This window comes from Pan troglodytes, chromosome 22, assembly GCF_028858775.2.
Source record: "Pan troglodytes isolate AG18354 chromosome 22, NHGRI_mPanTro3-v2.0_pri, whole genome shotgun sequence".
NCBI lineage: Eukaryota > Metazoa > Chordata > Mammalia > Primates > Hominidae > Pan > Pan troglodytes.
The window spans coordinates 39,097,149-39,118,037 of record NC_072420.2 but is presented as its reverse complement, the minus strand read 5'-3'; the positions used below and the strand labels follow the sequence as shown (position 1 = coordinate 39,118,037).

The following is a 20,889-nucleotide window of genomic DNA, read 5'->3' as shown; positions in this document are numbered from 1 at the left end:
ATGGAAGAATATTTCTTCTCCTCCAGGAACTCTCCTGATGAATGCAGTGTGGCCAAAGGCGGGAAGATGGTGGGCAGCCCAGACACCGTTGGGATGAACTACGGCAGCTACATGGAGGAGAAGCACATGCCACCCCCAAACATGACCACGAACGAGCGCAGAGTTATCGTGCCAGCAGGTCAGGTGCCCACAGCTTCACTGCCCTCGGCAGATCGCAACTTCCCCAAGGCTAGGCTGAGCCTCAGGGAGCTCTTCTCCCCCACCTGTGGCATTGATCACATCTTCTTTGTCCAGAGCAGGGCTTGTAAATGGGAGCTGGCGGAGGTCTATGCATGAGGAGATGTTCACGGATCGACAGCAAAGCAAGAAAAATACACCTGTATTTAAAAATACAAATATTTTAAAAATATGTGAGACAGCAATATGTAGCCCCAGCTCTTTATTTTGCCACATAGAGAAAAATACACACACACACACACACACACTACGTATGGAGAGAGACAGAGAGAAAGAGGATGTCCAGGCAAACATGCAGCCTTGCTTGTGTGCACACACATATGCACACGTGTGTATATGTCTATGAAAGGTGACCTTTCTAGGGAGGAATTGCCCCTTCTTGGAGGTTATTGTTCCAAATATCCTGTCCTTCATGAGATACTATTTATGATAGATGATAGACGTGTTTGTTTTTAAAATTCTCTTATCTGGCAAAATAAACATGTGGGAGCCATATATTATATGGCTGTCTTACGTGTTCCCTTAAGCATCTAAAATTCCAGCTATCACTGGCCTATAATACAGATTCTAATAACCAGAGTAACTCTTTACCACAAACATAATTCAAAACCAACCCAAAGGAATAGCTCTTGAACTTGAAAGACATGCCGAGAACTTATTTATTTAGCCAAACTAAAGGTAATAGAAAAAATGACTTAAAGCTCCTCAGAGGATACATGCTACATAAAACCAGAAATATAAGAACAACAGCAACAGTCACCAGTCAGTGAACCTTTACCCTACAGGAGGCATTTGGATAAATGCTTTAGAAACATGATCTCAAGCAATCTTTGCAAATGGACATCTTTCTCATGATTTCCCTGATGAGGAAGATGAAGTTCAGAGAGGTCCACCAACTTTTCCAAGGGCATTAGGCTAATAAGAGGCCAAGTTAGGACTCAGGCAGGTCTGCCTTACTCCTTTAGTCTCTGCCTGTTGGCATTGGATTAAGTCTCAGCTGCTTACAGCAATTTCTGTGGGTTCCCTCCTGTTACTTGTTTCAGCCATCTGGTCACCCTGCGGTCCTGCCTCAGGGATTTGAATTTGGCGTCAGCTCAGCCTGAAACCCTTAATTCCAGGTAGTTCCATATCATTTTCCTTCACCAAGTATCCGTGCCAATGTCATGGCCTCAGGGAGGCCTGTCCTGAGCACTTCTGTCTGGAATTGCTCTCCTCTCCACCTGTGACTGCCAGTCTCCAGTTGGCCTGATTTTTCTTGATTTCATTCATTCCCTTCTGCCATTATATTGCATGTTTATGTAAAAGTTTTCTTACTGGCCAGCCATGGTGGCTCACACCTGTAATCCCAGCACTTTGGGAGGCTGAGGCAGGAGAATCGCTTGAACCAGAGAGGCAGAGGTTGCAGTGAGCCAAAATTGTGCCATTGCACTCCAGCCTGGGCGACAAGAGCAAGACTCCGTCTCAAAATAATAAAAATAAAAAAATAAAAAGTTTTCTTATTATCCTCTTCCCTGAGTAGAACGTAAGCCCCACAAAGGCCCTATCTCCAGGGCCAGTTGCAGTGCCTGGTAAGTGGGAGGTGCTCAGTGAATATTAAGGGAGGTGGAGAATGGATGAACGGACACCTCACCACTGAGCTGCACTGTACAAGTTACTCCTTGTTGGCAAAGTAGCCAAGGGCATGCATGGGTGAAATCTGCACAAACTCAATTCTCCCTTGCTCCTGGGGTCACCTAAATTAATATCTGCGAAGTGTGATGGCAAACAGGTTAGATTCCCTCCATGGTGTGACTTTCCCTTTACCTGAGTTGGATCATGCCCAGTGGGCTTCTGTCACCTTCTAGACAGAAGAGTTCAGGAGTGCAGGGTACTTCGCAAAACATCTGGCCTGGATTTGAATCCTGGGTTTCAGCTTAGATCTGTCACCACGTGACTTTCAGCAAACACATAAAGCTGGTTCGATGCAGTGGGGTGTGAAAGGGACCATCCTTTGGGGTTGTGCCTGATTTCAAACCATTTTTTAAGACTTATAGGAGACACTGATGGTAGATTACGAAAGGGAGAAAACCGTCCTTAGTATTTACTGAAAGGCAGTTGACAGGTACAGAGGCCATGCATTTGGTTTGATCTTGACAATGCACCTGAATGCCTGAGACTGCCTCACTTGCTACTGTGCCTCAGAACAGGGGGCTGTTCCTGTTGGATGGGATAAATAGAAACACAAATGTCCCAGGTGCCCACTCCAGATGTGTGGCACATAAGAAAAACTCGAGGGCTGGGATGTGCCTGGAGGAGAGGCAGGAGGGCAGGGGTGTGTTGCCCAGACACTGGCTGGGCATGAACAAAATGAAGTAGACACCCAAAGGAAGCCCCCTAACCCATCTCACCCTTTGCCCTCCTCCTTAAGAATGTAATTTCTTCAAAGGAGACAAAACAAAGTGTTTAGATCTCAAAGATGAGAGAATCCATCTGAGGGGGCCTGCACTGAAGATTCCTTGCTTGGTTCCTCATTGAATCACAGATGTAAGAGGTAATGCCTGGTACCATCTTCTAACTGGTGAGGCTGTATTTCCATGAGGTCATCAATATGCTTTGATGTCATAAATATCCTTTTCAGTAGGGCCAGACTTGAGTCTTTCTACACTAAGGAAAGTATTTAGAAAATAAGAGAGATATTTGTGTGGGGAAGAGAACAGAGAATCAACTGAAGTCAGAGCACCCAGGATTTTTTATACATAGTAGCTGCTCATCAAATATTAGCTGGATGGATGCAAGGATAGCTCTGCAAATTGGCTTATAGTAAGCTTTGATGTAAAGGCTGTTTCCTTTCTTTGGAGCAAAGTACTCTTCTCTTCAGCTCTTCCCTCCTTCAGTTGCTTCACGCCAGTGTAGGCAGTTATTCAGTTAATAGTGTTTGTAAGAGAGCTAGTTGTGGCTGATTTTGCAAGTTGTGAGTCTTTCGGTTATTGGTCAAGCTTCATGTATGTGTGCTCATACACGCACAGTGATGAACACACACACACACACACACACACACACAGCTTCATTGCACAATCTGGACAATTTTCCAATGTGGCCATGAGGTTGCAGGACCTCAGGCAGCTGTACCAGCTGCTGTATCCATCCCCATGGTATCCAGGCACCTCACTAAGGCAGATTTGGGGCACGGAGTACCCCATGTGTGCAAAAAGAATTCTCCAGACCTGGTCCTGAGTGGTTCACATAGACCTTACTACTTAGAGACATTGCTTGGCACTAATGCAAATCACACGGATAGCTGAATGGAAAAAAAAAAAACCATCAGTTATTCCTAAACATTTGTACCATCATCAATACCTGCCGATGTTTACACACTAGAGATAACAGTGGTCCTAATAAACACTGATGAGAAAATTTGGACTGTACGGAGACTGAGAGATAAAACCACAGAGGAGCTGGGGGGCTTTGTCCGTGTTCAGATTGGGTTCTGGTACCTGGAACCCACTTTTGAGAAGCGATTCCTTCAACCCTGGTTTTGACACTCATGATCTTGAGTTAATAAAGAAGCCCATAAAAAAAGTGTCAAAAAAAAGCCCATAAGAAAGTGTCAACTAGAAAATGTCCCTGAAGAATAAATGTAGACTGTCACTTGATATATTTACACTGCCTCCTATTTCAGAACAGATTTAAGAAAGCTCACATAGGTACATATGAAAGAGCACGGTAGAATCCACTTTTTAAAAATAAAGGAATGTGGAGTATGGACTAAAGTAAAAATTGAACAGAGAGAGTAAAACCAGGAGTGCGGTTTACACGCTCGTGTGTGTGTGTGTGTGTATGTGTATTTTTAATTGCAACATTTAAATATTGCAGAATTGCAAAAGGTAGGTGTTATTTGGCTTCGAGGTATCATCAGGCAGTATGAAAGGGATAAGTCAGTGCCTACAGGATAAAAAGAAAGCAAATGTGAAAAGATGGTCCAGCTGTTAATTCTGAGTCTGGAGGAAGGTGTGTTCCTCTGTTTGTCCTAAGGAAGATAAGGGGAGTCATGAGCAAAGCGTTCAACCAGTAGCGCCACCAGGCATTCTGGGCAGCCCTGGTTTGTGCCTGTTGTTCTGGCAAGACTGTTGATTGTGCCTTCCCAAAGGGTACTGGTTAGGCCATAATTCCCATCTCTGGTTTTTATCTATGTATTTGGTGCACGTATCTGTAAATCTAGGAGGATCTCTCATAGGGCAGGGCAGTTTCTTACACTGTTGTAAACCCAAGTGTCATTCAGTGAAACCAGTTGTAATAAGAGGGGCCTGACAAGTGTGACATCCCCCATGCTGGTTACATGGCTCTTTTTTGGCTGAGCTTAATTTGGAGGTTGACTAGAAAGTGTTTTTCTTTTTCTTTCTTTTTTTTTTTTTTTTTTTTTGAGACGAAGTCTCGCTCTTGTTTCCAGACTGAATTGCAATGGCAGGATCTCAGCTCACTGCAACCTCTGCCTCCCAGGTTCAAGTGATTCTCCTGCCTCAGCCTCCTGAGTAGCTGGGATTACAGGCGCCCGCCACCACGCCAGGCTAATTTTTGTATTTTTAGTAGAGATGGGGTTTCGCCACGTTTGCCAGGCTGGTCTCAAACTCCTGACCTCAGGTGATCCGCCCACCTCGGCCTCCCAAAGTGCTGGGATTACAGGCATGAACCACCACGCCTGGCCTAGAAAGTGTTTTTCAAAGTATGGTCAGAACCACCTGTATCAAGATTACCTGGAAAATTTATGATTAAAAATACACAATTCCTGCCAGTCACAGTGGCTTACACCTGTAATCCCAGCACTTTGGGAGGCCAAGGAGTTCAAGACCAGCCTGGACAACATAGTGGGACCCCATCTCTACAAAAAATTTTAACATTAGCCAGGTGTAGTGGTGGTTCCTGTAGTCCCAGCTACTTGGGAGGCTGAGGCAGGAGGATTCTTTGAGCCCAGAAGTTTGAGGCTGCAGTGAACCATGATTGCACCACTTCACTCCCACCAGGAAGCCAGAGTGAGACCCTTTCCCAGGCACACACACACACACACACACACACAAACACACACACCCACTTCCAAATGTTCCAAACCTGGGTGTGGGGTTGGAAATTTTACATTATTAACATGCTTATTGTATATGTAATTTTCATGTACAATAAGGTTGAAAAGTTCTAATCTAGATAGAAGATATAAATTTTACTTTAATAGACTTGAATTATTTTTAATAAAGATATGGTTTATCACTTTTAGAAAAGGCAAGTAGACAAAAAGGAAGGATAGAAATGATTAACAGTATCACATTAACATTCCAAAAAGAATTTAAATGAAGAATCACTCATTGCAGTAGTTACTGTTACTCTTTAGGTGTTGGCTGTGAACATGGAGATGTGCTAACCAAGTGGCTAACAAAGAGGAAGGCACAGGCTCCATTCACTTCTTAAAAGTTGCAAAATGCTGACCAAAATGCAATAGGACCTCTCGCTTTAGCAGCTTATAGCATTTTGAAAGATTTCTCTTTTTCTGTTTTTTTTTTTTATTTTTATTTATTTATTTATTTATTTTGAGATGGAGTCTCGCTCTGTTGCCCAGGCTGGAGTGCAATGGCGCGGTCATGGCTTACTGCAACCTCTGTCTCCTGGGTTCAAGCAATTCTCCTGCCTCAGCCTCCCGAGTAGCTGGGATCTCAGGCGCCTGCCACCACAGCCAGCTAATTTTTGTATTTGTAGTAGAGACAGGGTTTCACCATGTTGGCAAGGCTGGTCTCAAACTCCTGACCTCAGGTGATCCACCCACCTTGGCCTCCCAAAGTGTTGGGATTACAGGCGTGAGCCACTGGGCCTGGCCTCTTTTTCTGTTTTAATTCCTTAAAATAGGTGCTAAAGTGTTGAGTTTTTCAAATGCCTCTGCTTCTATTTTTAAAATAATTCACTTTCAGCATAGACCCTTGTGATAATCAGTAATCTCAGAGATAAAAGAGTAGCCACATTCTTCTCTTCACTGTCTCTTCACTTTCTTCATTATTAATTCATTCATTAAACTCTTACTGTGTTCCATTCACGGTGAATAAAAGCTCTAAGGAGATTTAAAATCACCTTTTCTTGCCAACCAAACACGTGTGGCTGAAGCTACATGATTTGTGTCTTACTCAGACCCCCGTGCTAGGACCTTTCTATTCCATTAGAAAGTGTTCATTCAGTTCCCATTACTCTTAATCACTGAGGAGATGACCGAAGGCTGTCAGAAGTAGCTAAGACCCACCCATGTGGGGTAAGTAGTTTTTGACAGACAGAAGAAGGTGTGATTGAGAGCTCAAATGAATGACTCAGACCAGTGTTTCAGAACATGTGAGGAATGGAGATTGGTATGACAGGTCGAATCAAGAACAGCTTCATTTATACCCACGATGATGTGATTTCGAAAGCCCTTTGCAGCCTCTGCCGTTTTCCTCTGCCACATCCCCAACTCACGCGCTGCATTTTCACCACCCAGTGTCCTTGTCCCTGCGGTTCCCTCTCTGGAATGCTCTTGCTCATTCTTCCAGACATCTTCGAAATCTGCCCTGTCAAGGGAGCCATGCTTGATCCTCTGGCAAATTAATCACTCCTCTTATGACATCTTACCAATTATTTTGTTATCATACTTTATTTTGTTTCATATTGTATTCTCAAATGCATGTATATACTTACTTAAATATGGATATTCTGCAAAGGATTTGAGGTGCCGTGTGAACTAAACTACTGATGGGCTTATACCCAAATGACTTATCAAATGGAAATTAGGAATCAGTGCTAAGGCAGTTAAAAATACAAATGAGAAGCCAAGAGCATGTGAGGGAAGAATGCAGCCATTTTGACCACAAGCTTGCCCAAGATGCTATACTTAAGTTTCTAGTATGGCTTTGAGCTTCCTGGCAGCCAAAATGAAAAGAGTTATTTGGGGAAATAATTTTTCCTTTCAAAAAAGAAGTTTCACAGGGAAGGTAATGTTTATCATAGTGTAGAATCCTAAAAGAAGGATCCCTTTTGGGGCCACTGGGGCCATAGACCTGACCATCGACCGTCTTCCTGCCACAGTTGCAGCACTGCATTTCAACAGCCTATTTCTTGTGACATCTTCTGTGAGCGCTGAGTTACGTTAGAGAATAGCTCAGCACAGGTAGAGGACAGACACCCAGCATGAGTCTTTGGCAGTCTGGTTTCATGTAAAGAAGGGATCTTGAGTTCTCAGAGTGTTAGAGGACTGCGTAGTTTCCACATGATCCTCCCTAAATATTGACGTTCCCCCACTGGGCTTTGAAAGCCAGTGAATAACAAGTAATAGAACATACCCTCCGACCAAGCCCTGATGGCTGATATATTATGTTTCCAATCCTCTTAGCGTGAGTTATTTATAAGCCTGTCTGTTCTATTAGATTGTAAGTTTAGTGAGGTGATGATCATGTCTTTTGTGTTCTCAAATCACCAGACAACACAGCCAGCACTTGGATTCTGTGTGGAGGAGAGTAAATGTGATTTATCAAGTTAACAGTAATCTAGATCTAACTAGCAGGAATCGCAGACTCGCAGGGGTTGCAGGATTCTTGGTGGTCTAAGTTCGGTCTTCCTTTAAACATGAGAAAACCAAGACTGAGAGAGGTGAAATGACTTTCCCAGGGACGCTTGCACAACTGGGTGAGACCAGAGCCTATTCTCAGGCCTAGAACCTGTTGGTGAAATGACTTGTGTCTTCATCTTTCTTTGTTACGTCCCTGAACACACCCGAGGATCTCTTCCACTCTGTCGATATGATGGGACATGCTTCTTTAATCTTCTGTTTAAATTCCTGCTATGCTCAAACAACTAAATAACAAAACCCACTAAAATAGAAATGCTAACATCAAAGTTTATTATGTTGTTTTAAAGTTATCAGCTGAATAGCGGTTGAGGAAACCACCATTGGGTTAAATGTGAGGCTAAAATCAAGTCATTTTTTTAAAAAGCAACGACAGCTACTATCTATTGATATGCACTGTTGTCAGGCATTTGGACACGCACTTTGTAGAAAAGGCATTATCTCATTTAAATCATGCGACCACCCTATGATGTAGGTACTCATTATCATTCTCACTCGACAGTAAAGAAACTAAAACTAGGAACGCTAAGAGAGTTGCCAAATATGTCACAGCCAATCATTTGAAGAGCCAGGATTCGAACCCAGTTCTTTCTGACTCCAGAGTCTGGGTTCTTCTTCCTAAGCTGTGCTGACAAAAATACCCAGGGGAGAACACAGGAATGGGATGAGAGAATGTGTTTGTTAAATTGTTGTAGACATTCTGCAACAGCCTTTTCAAATAAGACTTAAGTAAATAAAGGAGGTGGAGAGGGAATTTTGTAAAATAATCTACTGTGTTGCCCAGGGCTAATTTTTACATTTCTACAGTGCTAATGATGTTATCTGTTTTTCTTGAAAGTCAAAGAGAAGAATGGAATTGGAGACAGCTTAGATTTAGCATGAGCAGCTGGGTAGGTGTTAATGAATATACAAAAAAAAATGTTTAAAATAGGTGATTTCAGTTTGGTTCATCCTGTGTTTAAGATGCTTCTGGGACACCTGCCAGGCAGTGTGGTGGGCCTAGAGCTCAGGATGGAAAGTCCTTGATCGGGAGTCACAGCACTTGAGTTCTAAACTCTGCCATGTACTAACTGTGGGATCTGGGAAGCTACTTAATCTTGCTGTTTCTCAGGTTTTTCATCACCAAAATATGGATGATAATAATTCCTACTTCGTGTGGTGCTATATGGATTAAATATAGCAATATGTGTGGCATGCTTAAACAGTACCTGGGATAAAAAGTGCAGTTCTTCTGTTTATATTTGGGTCTGGCATCTGTGAGAGTGCCCTGGGGACTCAAGATATAGACTGGCAGAAACAGCTGCCTGTTACAGGTTAAAAAATTGTGCCTCCCTCACAAGATATGCTGAAGTCCTAACCCCCAGTTCCTTAGAATGTGACCTTATTTGGAAACAGAGGTTTTGCAGATTTAATCAAGTTAAGATGAGGTCATTAGGGTGAGCCTAATAAAATGACTGGTGTCCTTACACAAAGGAGAAATTTGGACATAGACACACACAGAGGAAAGATGATATGGAAACACAGAAGGAGAACTCCATGTGAAGACAGGCAGAGGTTGGACTGATGCAACTGCAAGCAATGGAACATTCAATTGCTGGACAGCACCAGAAGCTAGAAGAGCCAAGGACAGATTTTATCCACAGTCTCGGATGGAGCAAGGCCTTGCTGATACCTTGATTTCAGACTTTGATCCTCCAGAGCTATGAGACGATGAATTTCTGTTGTTTCTAAGCCACACATTTTGTGGTACTTGGTTACGGCAGCCCTAGGAAAATAATACAGCATGCATGTTGCAGTTCAAACATGAGAGCAAATAAGAATGCCCAAAAATACATATGGAGAGAGGAGAGGGGTAGACCAAGGATGAAACTCTGGGGATAGCAACATTTAAAGAGAAGACAAAGAAAGAAAACCCAGGCAGGGAGAAGCCTTTATGTGGAACAAGCCATTGCATTTCTAAAACATGATGAGCACACGCAATGTTGTCATGGAATAACTAACAGGGGGCAACAACAACAAAAGAAAACAAAGAACAATAATGATCATTATCCAAAAACAAGATGATTAGTTGAGAATGGTTTCATCCAGAGAAATAAATCAGTGTGTCAGAATGACAAAGCTATGTTTAGAGCCTAACAAAAATAATTTAGTCATGTATTTTTAAATAAAATACACAGAATTGTAGATTCTCAAACAAGTAGAGGACAGGCACTCTTTCTTGCCATTTTTGAATCTTTCATAGAGGATTATACAATTGGTATAAGTAATTTTTGACAATTGATTAATTAATGAATGAAGTAAAGCATAACATGAGTTAGGATGATGGCTGCATTAAAAATGAAAACTATTCAAAGTAAATAGGTAAAAAGTATGCAGAGAGGGCTCTTGGTTCTAGTGAAATAGAGAGGTTACTAGAAAAGGACCTGAAAAACATTCCTTTTGCAAAACACCTGGAGTTGCTGCATGGAGTTTAATATCCTTCTAAATGCACAGCTGAACTGGGAAGAAAGGCAATGAACTCCTTAGGGACTAAAATAAGGAAAAAAGTGAGAATAGAGCAGAGCAGCACATTCTTATGTTGACACCTGGTTGTCCTAGGTTGCTATAATGCAGAGATTTGGGTTTTACAGGTCGACTAGGGGCAAGGAATGAAATCTTGAGCTTCCACAAAGCAGAGAATTGGAACTGAGCCTGTCATTACCCGAGTCCCCACCCCATACACACAACAGTGTGTGCCAGGAACTCTAAGGCTGAGAAATTAATACAGAAAAATGGTCATGGGCTAGTGATAATCTGGGAAACCTGGCAGAAGTAAATACGAAATCTTCATGGAGAGACGTGTCTTCAACCTACGCTGTACAGAATTCCTGCAGATAGAGACCCGCTAAAGATGTCTCTGCCACCCGCAAATTACAAAAAAAATAGCTGAAGAGAGATCTCCCCCAACCAAGATTTAACAGAAACAACGAACATGATTAAACCTTCAAGAAGGTTAAATAATTAAAGTATTGGATAAAGAGTATAAAATAAATAAACTTTTTAAATATTAAGGAAGAACATAAAAGAAGGAGTTAAAAAGAGAGTTTGTTGCTAATTGAACCTCACTTCAGATAATAACAAAAGATTTAATTTAAAAAATGGATCCTAGAAGAAGGGAGTGAGATACAGGAAGGAAATGGGAGCAATGAAATTGATTAAGGTGAGGGTAGATCTAGAAAGAAATGGCTGTAAAATGACAACCACAGCCTCCTAAGTAGGGAGTAGAAAATTCAGTGGAGTAAAAATATGAGGGAACATTGTCATGTAAAATCAGAGATGGATGATTCAAGTATAAGCTTTCTAAATTACTGGTGATTCAACTTAGATTTTATTTAAAGATTAACAAGAAAGAGAACTAGAATGTCAAAGAGCCAAACCAATACAGAAACAAAGAAAAAAAAGTGAATGAAGAAAAGTAGATCAATCTGATTAGACACTTGGCAAGGAGAAATAGAGAATGGACTAAGAAAGTTTAACATAAAGCACAAAATAAGATGGTAAAAATCAGATAGATCAGTGATAATAAGTGTAGATAGACCAAATTTGCCATTAAAGACAGAGAGTGATAGACTAGACTAAAAAATACTCCACAATCAGTTATGGGTTGTTTACAAAAACATCTTGCACAAAGAAAGATTGAGAGTTGACAGAATAAGATACGCTAGTGAAAATTGAATTTTTAAAAAGCTGACAAAAATAGAAATAGCAGACAAAATATACTTTCAGGCAGAAAGCATAACTGGAGATAATTGAGGGTCATTACATAGTGAGAAAAGGCTAAATTCATGAAAAATATATAATAATGATAAACTTATATGTACCTAATAACATAGCCTTGAAATATGTAATGAACTGCAAAAAGAAATAGTCAAGTCCAATTTAGTGAGATATTTTAATTTGCATTTCTCAGTAATTGATAGGTCAGTGACATTAAAATTAAATACACCTTACCAAGAGTTTTTTTTCTAGAACTCTGTACTCCCGAATTAGAGAATATGCATTTCTTAAGCAATCAAGGAACATTTATAAAAACTGACCATGCACTAGGCTGCCAAAAGAGTAACAAACCAGAACTTTTTAAAAAGCTAATTTCAGCTGGGCATGGTGGCTCACGCCTGCAATCCCAGCACTTTGGGAAGCCGAGGTGGGTGGATCACCTAAGGTCAGGAGTTGCAGATCAGCCTGGACAACATGGTGAAACCCCATCTCTATTAAAAATACAAAAATTAGCCAGGATGGTGGCGGGTGCCTCTAATCCCAGCTATTCGGGAGGCTGAGGCAGTTGAACCTGGGAGGCAGAGGTTGCAGTGAGCCCAGATCATGCCACTGCTCTCCATCCTAGGTGACAGAGTGAGACACTATCTCAAAAAAATAAAATAAAATAAAATGTTAATTTCATACAGACTCTATTCACTGGCCAACATGCAATAAAATTAGAAATCAGTACCAAAACAATAAATGAACTCTACATATAAGTTAGAAATTTAAAAGGCTCAGAAACAGTCTTGAGGTAGGCTCTTTATTTGAGATCAAATTTCCATTTGTGATGGAATGAATCATTGCTCAAATTTAAGCCAGTTCTATTGGGCCTGCTTTATAAATGTAACTTCTGTCCTCCTGAGGATGCAAGATGTTAAATCTTATTTTTGCAGGCTTATGAGTGTCTTGGACAGCAGATTGGCTGACTTGCCCAGGGCCTGGATTTATAAACAAACACCTCACTAGGCTTGTGATATGGCTTAGAGGTACATTTTAGTTTTTATTTTTTGATGTTTTTTTCATAACCAAGAGTAATTTTTTTCTTTTGGGAAGCCAATATTTTACGTTGATATTATTTAAGAAAATAACATTCAGGACTTTCATTATCACCAGTTTGGCTTTTATTTAATCTTACTTTATTCATTTCTCTAGAGGGGCCTCTGAAAGAGGATGTTTGCCTGTGTGAGGCATTTTGTTTCACAAAGGCACAGTTTGTCTTTGGCGATGCAGTACCCCTTTGCCTGATTTAAATATCTACTCAATATTTTCCTGGCAACAGGGGAACTCTACTAGGTCAGAATCCTGTTTCATGGAAATATTTTTTTTAAATGTCAGCCTTCCTCCCTCCCTCCCACTGCTTATACCCCCACTCCCACTCCACATACAGAGTACATTAACAGTACAACTCCAGAACTCTGTGTGTAATGGTTTACTTTTATTTATTTTTTAAATTCCAATTTACCAAAGTAGATTTCATAATAACCATGTAACTTAAGATACAAATAAGAGGCTTCAGAGAGTGATGGCTTCTGTTTAGCCTGTGCCATGACAGTTTACCATTTTGATGTCCATGACATGTAGAATGATGACACAGATGTTTTCAAAACAATTGGAATGGAAGGCTGAAAATGAACAACTTATCTTCAATGGCTTATGATTCATCTGACAGAAGCACCTCCAAAAGTTTCTTAAAATAAAATTATAAATTGAACTTTTGTGTCTTAAGGACGAGGCTGCCCCTGTGATAACAGATTTTGTTCTTATTCCATTTTAGCAGAGTTTGCAATGCAAAATCGAGTGTGTGGATGCATTCTTTTTTTGCAGTATGTTATTGTTGGCAAAGTGCTTTCACATCCATTATCTCATTTACTTTTCTATTCCCCTAACATTTCATTTAATTACCCACAGAAAAATATAAAACAAATTCCAGAGAGGTTGACGTTTACGTCTAGTAAATGGTTGAATAAGAATCCCAATGTGGGTATTTGGATTCCCAATAAAGCCTTTTATTTTCATCACCAAGTTTTCTGTGATTGGTGTTATTTAAGATTTTTAAAAATTTCTTAGAAATTTTCAATTACTCTGAAATCTCTAAAAATGAAAATCCAACCTTGTTAGCAAGACTCAAGGACCTTGTTGATCTGAGCCCAGCTTTCATCCCCATCCTCGTATGTTGCTGTGCTCTCTCTGAAATCCTCTACTGCAGCCACACCAAATTTCTCCCTTTTTCTTAAACATGTCAGATATTTCATGCCCATGTCGGATGAGGCTGGGCTAAGTGGTTCCCCTAAACCAAAGAGCTTCTCTCTACTTCTGTCAAAATCCTCGCTGTTAATCCAAGTTCACTCTCCTGGTAAGCCTTTCCCATTTTTCCTGGTTGGTGCTACCTCTCTGCACTTCCACTTCCTCCTTGGATCACGGAGTCTTTTTTTTTTTTTTTTTTTTTTTTTTTTTTTTTATGAGACGGAGTTTCGCTCTTGTTGCCCAGGCTTCTGGAGTGCAATGGCGCAATCTCGGCTTATGGCAACCTCTGCCTCCTGGATTCAAGCAATTCTCCTGCCTCAGCCTCCTGAGTAGCTGGCATTACAGGCATGCGCCACCATGCCCGGCTAATTTTGTATTTTTAGTAGAGATGAGGTTTCTCCATGTTGGTCAGGCTGGTCTCAAACCCTTGACTTCAGGTGATCCACCCGCCTTGGCCTCCCAAAGTGCTGGGATTACGGGTGTGAGCCACCACGCCCAGCCTGATCACGGAGACTTAGTTCTGCTTTGTGGTTGTGGTCATAAGCTACCTCTCTCAGTGGGTCCTTAGTGTTTCTCTTGGTCTTGGACACTTTGGAATCTCCATAGTACTGGTGCATATAGCCATATGCACAATGTTTAATGACTTTTACTTGAATTAAATCTATCTTAGTTCTTATCCTATTCGAGTCATTTCTCAGGTCCTGAAATTCTCCACATTGTTTTACAGAAGAGAAAAATGAGGTCCAGTTATAAAATTAAATGACAGGTTCCAAACACACTGCTACCTGGAGACAAGAGATGTTCCTACCTAGGGCAGAAGGTCGCACCTAAACATAGGCAAAGGTGATGCCTCGGCTGGGGCTTATGCTGTAGTCCCCTCCCCTTCCTCCTACACATGTGTGGTTGGGGTCAAGAAAGGAAGAAGACAGGCCTGCTGAATCTCATAGGAACTTGTGAGCCCCTTTCTTTGATTCCTGGCGTGACAGAAGCCATAAAGCTTTGCTGAGATACCATGGAGTGTGGAGGAGACTAGAGAGACTACTGGGGCTCTTCATGGAGTTAAAAGGTTAGGGCCAAAACCTGACAGCCTGGACCCAGTGCACTGACCTGAACTCTAAAAACCATCATCTACAGCTGCAGCATCATTGCCTGGCCAAAGTAGTGGAGGTGGAGTTCAGTGTGAGCAGAGACTAGGTCTTCAGTCTTGTTATCACTTCACTGCCGAGAGATTTGTTAAGTGTTTCCTCTGTGAGAACATCTAGGACAGATGCCCAAAGGAGGTCGTGAGTGTAGGTGAGGGCACAAGAAGGTGCTAGTCCTTCACGCTGTGGGTGGCATGTGGCACAGGCATGGAGGCATTGGCTCAGGAAATGTAGGGTGGAGGGGGAATGGTTGGGAATGACACCCATGGAACAAAGGACTGTGTGCTTCATGCTGGGGAATCTGGGCTTTTCCCCTGCAAACTGTCCTCTATTGCAACACCTCCAGAGTGGGTCCGGGAGAGTGGTGCGAGTGCTCAGGAGAAAAGGAATGCCCTCATTTCTTCTACCGAGTGGCCATGTTTTGTTTTCACCATTGTTTGCTTAGAAATTTATAGGGCAGAGGTGTGGAGATCAAATGCTAAAAGGATGTGGGAGTGTTCTGACTTCATGTAATTTTACTCTTTTCAGATGAAGCAGTCTATATTAACAAAATATAAAAGAAACTGAAACTTAACTTTTTATACTCTTGACAGCAATTTTATAAAAATACTTTCACATATATGCTATATATAGGTAGTATATATAGCATATATGTAAGTATATATTTTATATATATTATATATTTTATTATTTTATAAAAATATTTTTATAAAGTATTTTAGTAGTTTTATTTTTTATACTTTTTATAAAATGCTTTGCATAGTTTCATTTTTTTAACTTTTCTTTTTTTTTTACTTTTATTTTTTATACTTTTAAAAATACTTTTTATAAAGTATTTAAAGTATTTTATAAAAATACTTTCACATATATTATATATAGGTGGTATATATAGTATACATATAATATACATTAAATATATATATATATATATACCTTTTGTAAGACCATGTTTTGGTTTTGAAAAATAGAGAATACATTTTGTATAAATAATTTGTAACCCAAGTATTCCATATTTATTATAGAAAAATGAGAAAATATAGTTTAGTGAAAATGACAAATCTAAAATTCCCCATCTCCTTTCCCTCAGTGACAACAGTTCACATTTTGCTGTATCTCCCTCTGAATTTCTTTCTGTGCAGATATTTATATATCTTTGCAAAATACAATGATATCATAATAATATTTTGAAACTTTAAAATGCAATCTACTTTGAACATTTTATCATATCAATAAATATATTTCAACAGTGTAATTTTTAGTCTCTAAATATCACAGGAACATTCCTAAATGCATTACAAAACTAGTTCTTTTTTGCTGGACATTTAGGGTGTTTCCAATGTTTTGCTATTATAAACAACACTACAAAGAACATCCTTGACAATAAATCATTGCGCACATCCTCTATTACTTCCTTAGGATAAATTTCTAGAAATGGAATTTTTAAGCCAGGGAATCTGCACATATTTAAAGACGTTTGATTGTATTGTTGTGTTGTATTGCTGTATTATTGTGTTGTTCATCAGAAAGGCTGTAGTAATTTATACTCATATTGGCAGAACTCCGGAACTCCAGAACAGCCTTTTACCAACTCAAAGTGAGACTTGTAGAGATAAGTACAATACAGGTTGAGGACTTTGTCTCTGGGGTCTTTCACCTGATTCCCTTAAAGGAAAACTGAATGGGCCAGGATAACCCTTGGCTTGATGAGCGAAACCAATTAAGGGGCACACCAAGGGATAATAGAGAGATTAAACTTCTCCTTTCACCATTTTAACACGAACCTAGTGGCTTTCAGACAATATGTTTATGTGTCATTTTGAGAATATCCGGTTCCACCATTCAGAGAAGAAAGTCTATTCCCAGAATGAACTTACTTCTAGGAAGTACAGTTGTTACATTAAAAAAAAAAATAGTCCTCCCATTTTGTTAAAAGCAAAGCAAAACAAAACAGAAAGGTGGGTTTCGCAAACATCAAAGGATGGAACTTATAGGGAATGACTTGGGTAGGATTGGGGGTCTTCTCTCTGTGAGGGCTGAGCAAACTATCCTCTGCACAGAACCAAAGGTAAAGAGAACTTGCCCTAAGACCTCAGTATGATCCATTTTTGTAGAAAGAGGAATTCTGACATGTCATGAAAAAAGAAACGTTTTATCTCTGAAAGCCAAATTCTCAGCCAATGACGAAGAGTCATCTGAACTTCAGTGAACTGGATAACATTAACCTTCCATATCTACATTCAGTTTTCACAGACTAACAACATGTTTCCAAGTGTTTGGATGACAAATAAATATGTACACTTTTCTGTCATCACTGCCGTTGGAGTTTTTGTTGATATTCTCTCTGTAGCAAAACCAGAGTTCCCCTTACTTTTCAGGTTCTGCGCACTGATGATTTTTTTTTTTTTTTTTTTTTTTTTTGAGATGGAGTCTCACTCTGTCGCTCAGGCTGGAGTGCAGTGGCCTGATCTTGGCTCACTGCAAGCTCCACCTTCTGGGTTCATGCCATTCTCCCACCTCAGCCTCCCAAGTAGCTGAGACTACAGGCGCCCGCCACCACGCCTGACTAATTTTTTTTTGTATTTTTAGTAGAGACAGGGTTTCACTGTGTTAGCCAGGATGGCCTCGATCTCCTGACCTCGTGATCCACCCGCCTCGGCCTCCCAAAGTGCTGGGATTACAGGCGTGAGCCACCGCGCCTGGCCTGCGCACTGATTTTTAAGTGAGAATGTGGGTGTTTAAATATTGGTAGACATCCAATGCTAGTTGGTCAAGTTGAAGATGGATGTGCCCTGTAACTCAGAAATCCCGTATCTAGGTACTCAGCCAAGGCCAGCGTGTCCCCAAGTTTCATGTGAAAATGTAGATTCTTGTTCAGCAGGTCTGGGTGGGGCCTGAGAGTCAGCATTTCTAATTAGCTCCCAGGTGATGCTGATGCTTCCGCGGTTGGAGGACCACGCTTGGCATAGTGAGGCCCAGGGAAGATGATCTGAACCTTGGCTGCTCATTAGAGTCACCTGGGGGAGCTGTTATCAACTGTGATGCCCAACTGCCCTCCAGCCTAATTGAAGCAGACTCTCCCAGGGGAGACCAGGCATCATTAGTTTTTCAGTCTCCCCAGATGATTCCAAAAAGGACCCCAGGTCCTGGACCAATGCGGACTCATTCACGCGTATGCATGGAGATGGACAGGGGACATTCACTAAATAAATTGAGATTATTCACATGGGGGAGGCCTAAGAGCTGCTTAATAATTGAGTATATCTTTGTGAATTAACTTGGCTACATCTCGAAATTATAACATTGAGTGCCAATAGCAAATTATATATCGTTTATGTTAACTTTAAAAACACAAAACAATATATGTAGTTTAAATGGTAAAAATATTAAAATATGTATAGGAGTGATACATGTACTAACTTCAGGATAGTAGTTACTTCTAACCACTAGCTACTAACTTCAGGATAGGTGTTTGCAGTAGGAGAATGGAATGGGAAAGGTAGATTCTACTGGACCTGCAATAATTTCTTTCTTCTATGTAGCTGAAGGGAAGAAAGGGAGGGAGAAGCGAAGGAAGGAAGAGGGAAGGAGGGAGAGGAAGAGAACTCTGGGTGTATGACTGGTTGGCTGTTTCTCACTATTATTATGGTTTACCTCTGCAAACCTAAAAATGTATTGCAGCAGCATGATACATGCTCCATTCTCGAGTAGCCTAAAATATTAGTGGGACCAAACAAACAAGGATCTGAAAGTATTAACTAAAATGTGACTCCCACACCTGACTTTCATTCAAGAGGACTGGAACATCCTGGCATGCCTGACCCCCAAGGGCTTGTCCCGGGAACTGAGATCAGTGCTCTTAGTTTACAGGTGGGACAGACACAGAAAGGAGAAATAGCTGCCCACAGCAAGGTCCAGAAAGTGGAGAAATGGTGGGATTAGAACTCAGGGCTCCAACTCCCTGCCCATGTGTCTCTCAGGGCTCGGGGCCCAAGGGAGCAGCCGCCCCATTTACCACACTCTGACGACCCTACCACTGAGGGTGTTTACCACAGGACATCCCGGCTGGCGTTTCTGTTGGAGATCACCTGCTCCTTCTCCCCAGGGCCCTGCTCTCCCTGTCCCATAGGTAGCAGTGGAGTGTGACGACGTGGCCTGCATCCTGTGGGGTGTTTGTGCTCGCCATGGCCAGCTGTGGAATGCAAAAACCACTCACCAACCCCACTCCTGCAGGTGCTGGTTAATTGCAAAACCAAACACCCTGCAGGAAAAGTCTGGAACTGAGAGCTCTCTATGAGGAACGCTGGCTCATAGGAGGAGCTAGAGTCTTGGTGTATCTATATTTCATTTCCGATTCTGTGGTCAGTATTTTTCAGTATTTTGCATAAATACTGTTATTATTATTTTTGTTGTTGTTGTGATCTGTAATTAGCACCTTCCTGATATGTGTGGCTTACTCTTATTTCCATATAAATATATATAAATATACCAGTAGTTTTCTAAGGAAAGGAAGTTTCCTCTTATTCTTACTCATTTTAAAATGAATAAATAAAATTGAACATAAATGAGAAAAAAGAATTTTTAAAATCTTATGCCTACAGGAAACTTTAGACTGAGCAAAAACGAGGGCATGTGATGTGAATAATCCCAAGATTCCAGAACTATTCACTTTAAAGACAATGATCTATGGATGTGAGGCAGCTTTTGTCTTTCCCCCAAAATGTTCTCCTGGGTAGCCAGGGAGGCTGGCTGGAGGCTGTGCTTGTGGAAGGCAGCTGGTCAGAAATCCCACGTGGATGGGGATCTACCCCAAGATGAAGATCCCTGGCTTCAGGAATTGACTGAATATGTTCCCACCCCTTTCAGATCCTACGCTATGGAGTACAGACCATGTGCGGCAGTGGCTGGAGTGGGCGGTGAAAGAATATGGCCTTCCAGACGTCAACATCTTGTTATTCCAGAACATCGATGGGAAGGAACTGTGCAAGATGACCAAGGACGACTTCCAGAGGCTCACCCCCAGCTACAACGCCGACATCCTTCTCTCACATCTCCACTACCTCAGAGAGAGTAAGCTCCCCCTTCCTCCAAAGATAGATGGCGGTGGCTATGGTTCTTATGACCTGAGCTTCAGAGGGTTCAAACAGGTGTGTCGACAGCATCCTCCTGCCCTCGCCCAGTTCCCACTGGGGATCCGAGGGAGCCACATGCTTGGTATGTGATGACTTAGGGGAGCAACACCCTGGCCACATCACCTGATGAGAAGTAGTCAGCGCTCTCAGGAGAAGCCAAAATTCACTTCAACACTCAGCTGCCTCCTCCAGGGTCCTGCGACCAGGAAGATGGAATGTCAAAGGGGAAAGGAAGCATTAACTGGTCACACATTAGTTAAGTCTCCATGATACCCCAAATCGAAATAGAATCATTAAGGCTTCTCTTTCGTAGGAATTAGGGGGATTATTCTCCCTAAAGCTACATGAAGCCCCACTTTATATTCTAACCTGAGCACAGAACAAGGGAAGTTTTCACTTTGTATCATGTGATTCGGCTTAACCTGACAGAAAGGGATGGCATGTTGGCATGAATCCAGAATGTTTGCTGCATGCTTTAATTTCTACAACGTCCAGCATGGTGAGAAGGAAGTAGTGTGACAGACAGTGAGGTGGATAAATTCTCCTCCATTGCTTTGCCTGGCATCCCAACCACTTCTTCCCTGAATTAAAGACGGGCCCCCATGTAGGTTTTAACATGCTAACAAGTAGCAGGTTGCTGGAAATAGTTATAAGCTGCCCATGATGTTAGTGTGGGAGTGGGGGGATGGTTTTCTTTCTTTCTTTCTTTTTCTTTTTCTTTTTTTTTTTGTAAGAA

At 41.3% G+C, this 20,889-nt stretch overlaps 1 protein-coding gene across 8 annotated transcripts in view; it reads left to right on the top strand.

Annotated features, from left to right (window-relative positions):
* ERG (ETS transcription factor ERG) overlaps window positions 1-20,889 on the top strand; it is a 279,268-nt gene that overhangs the window by 237,700 nt on the left and 20,679 nt on the right. For all 8 annotated transcript variants that reach the window (XM_001170678.7, XM_001170554.7, XM_003319073.6 and 5 more), the window contains 2 exons: window positions 27-178; window positions 19,888-20,091. In XM_001170678.7, coding sequence (XP_001170678.1) covers window positions 27-178; window positions 19,888-20,091 — 356 coding nt within the window. The remainder of the gene's footprint in view (window positions 1-26; window positions 179-19,887; window positions 20,092-20,889) is intronic.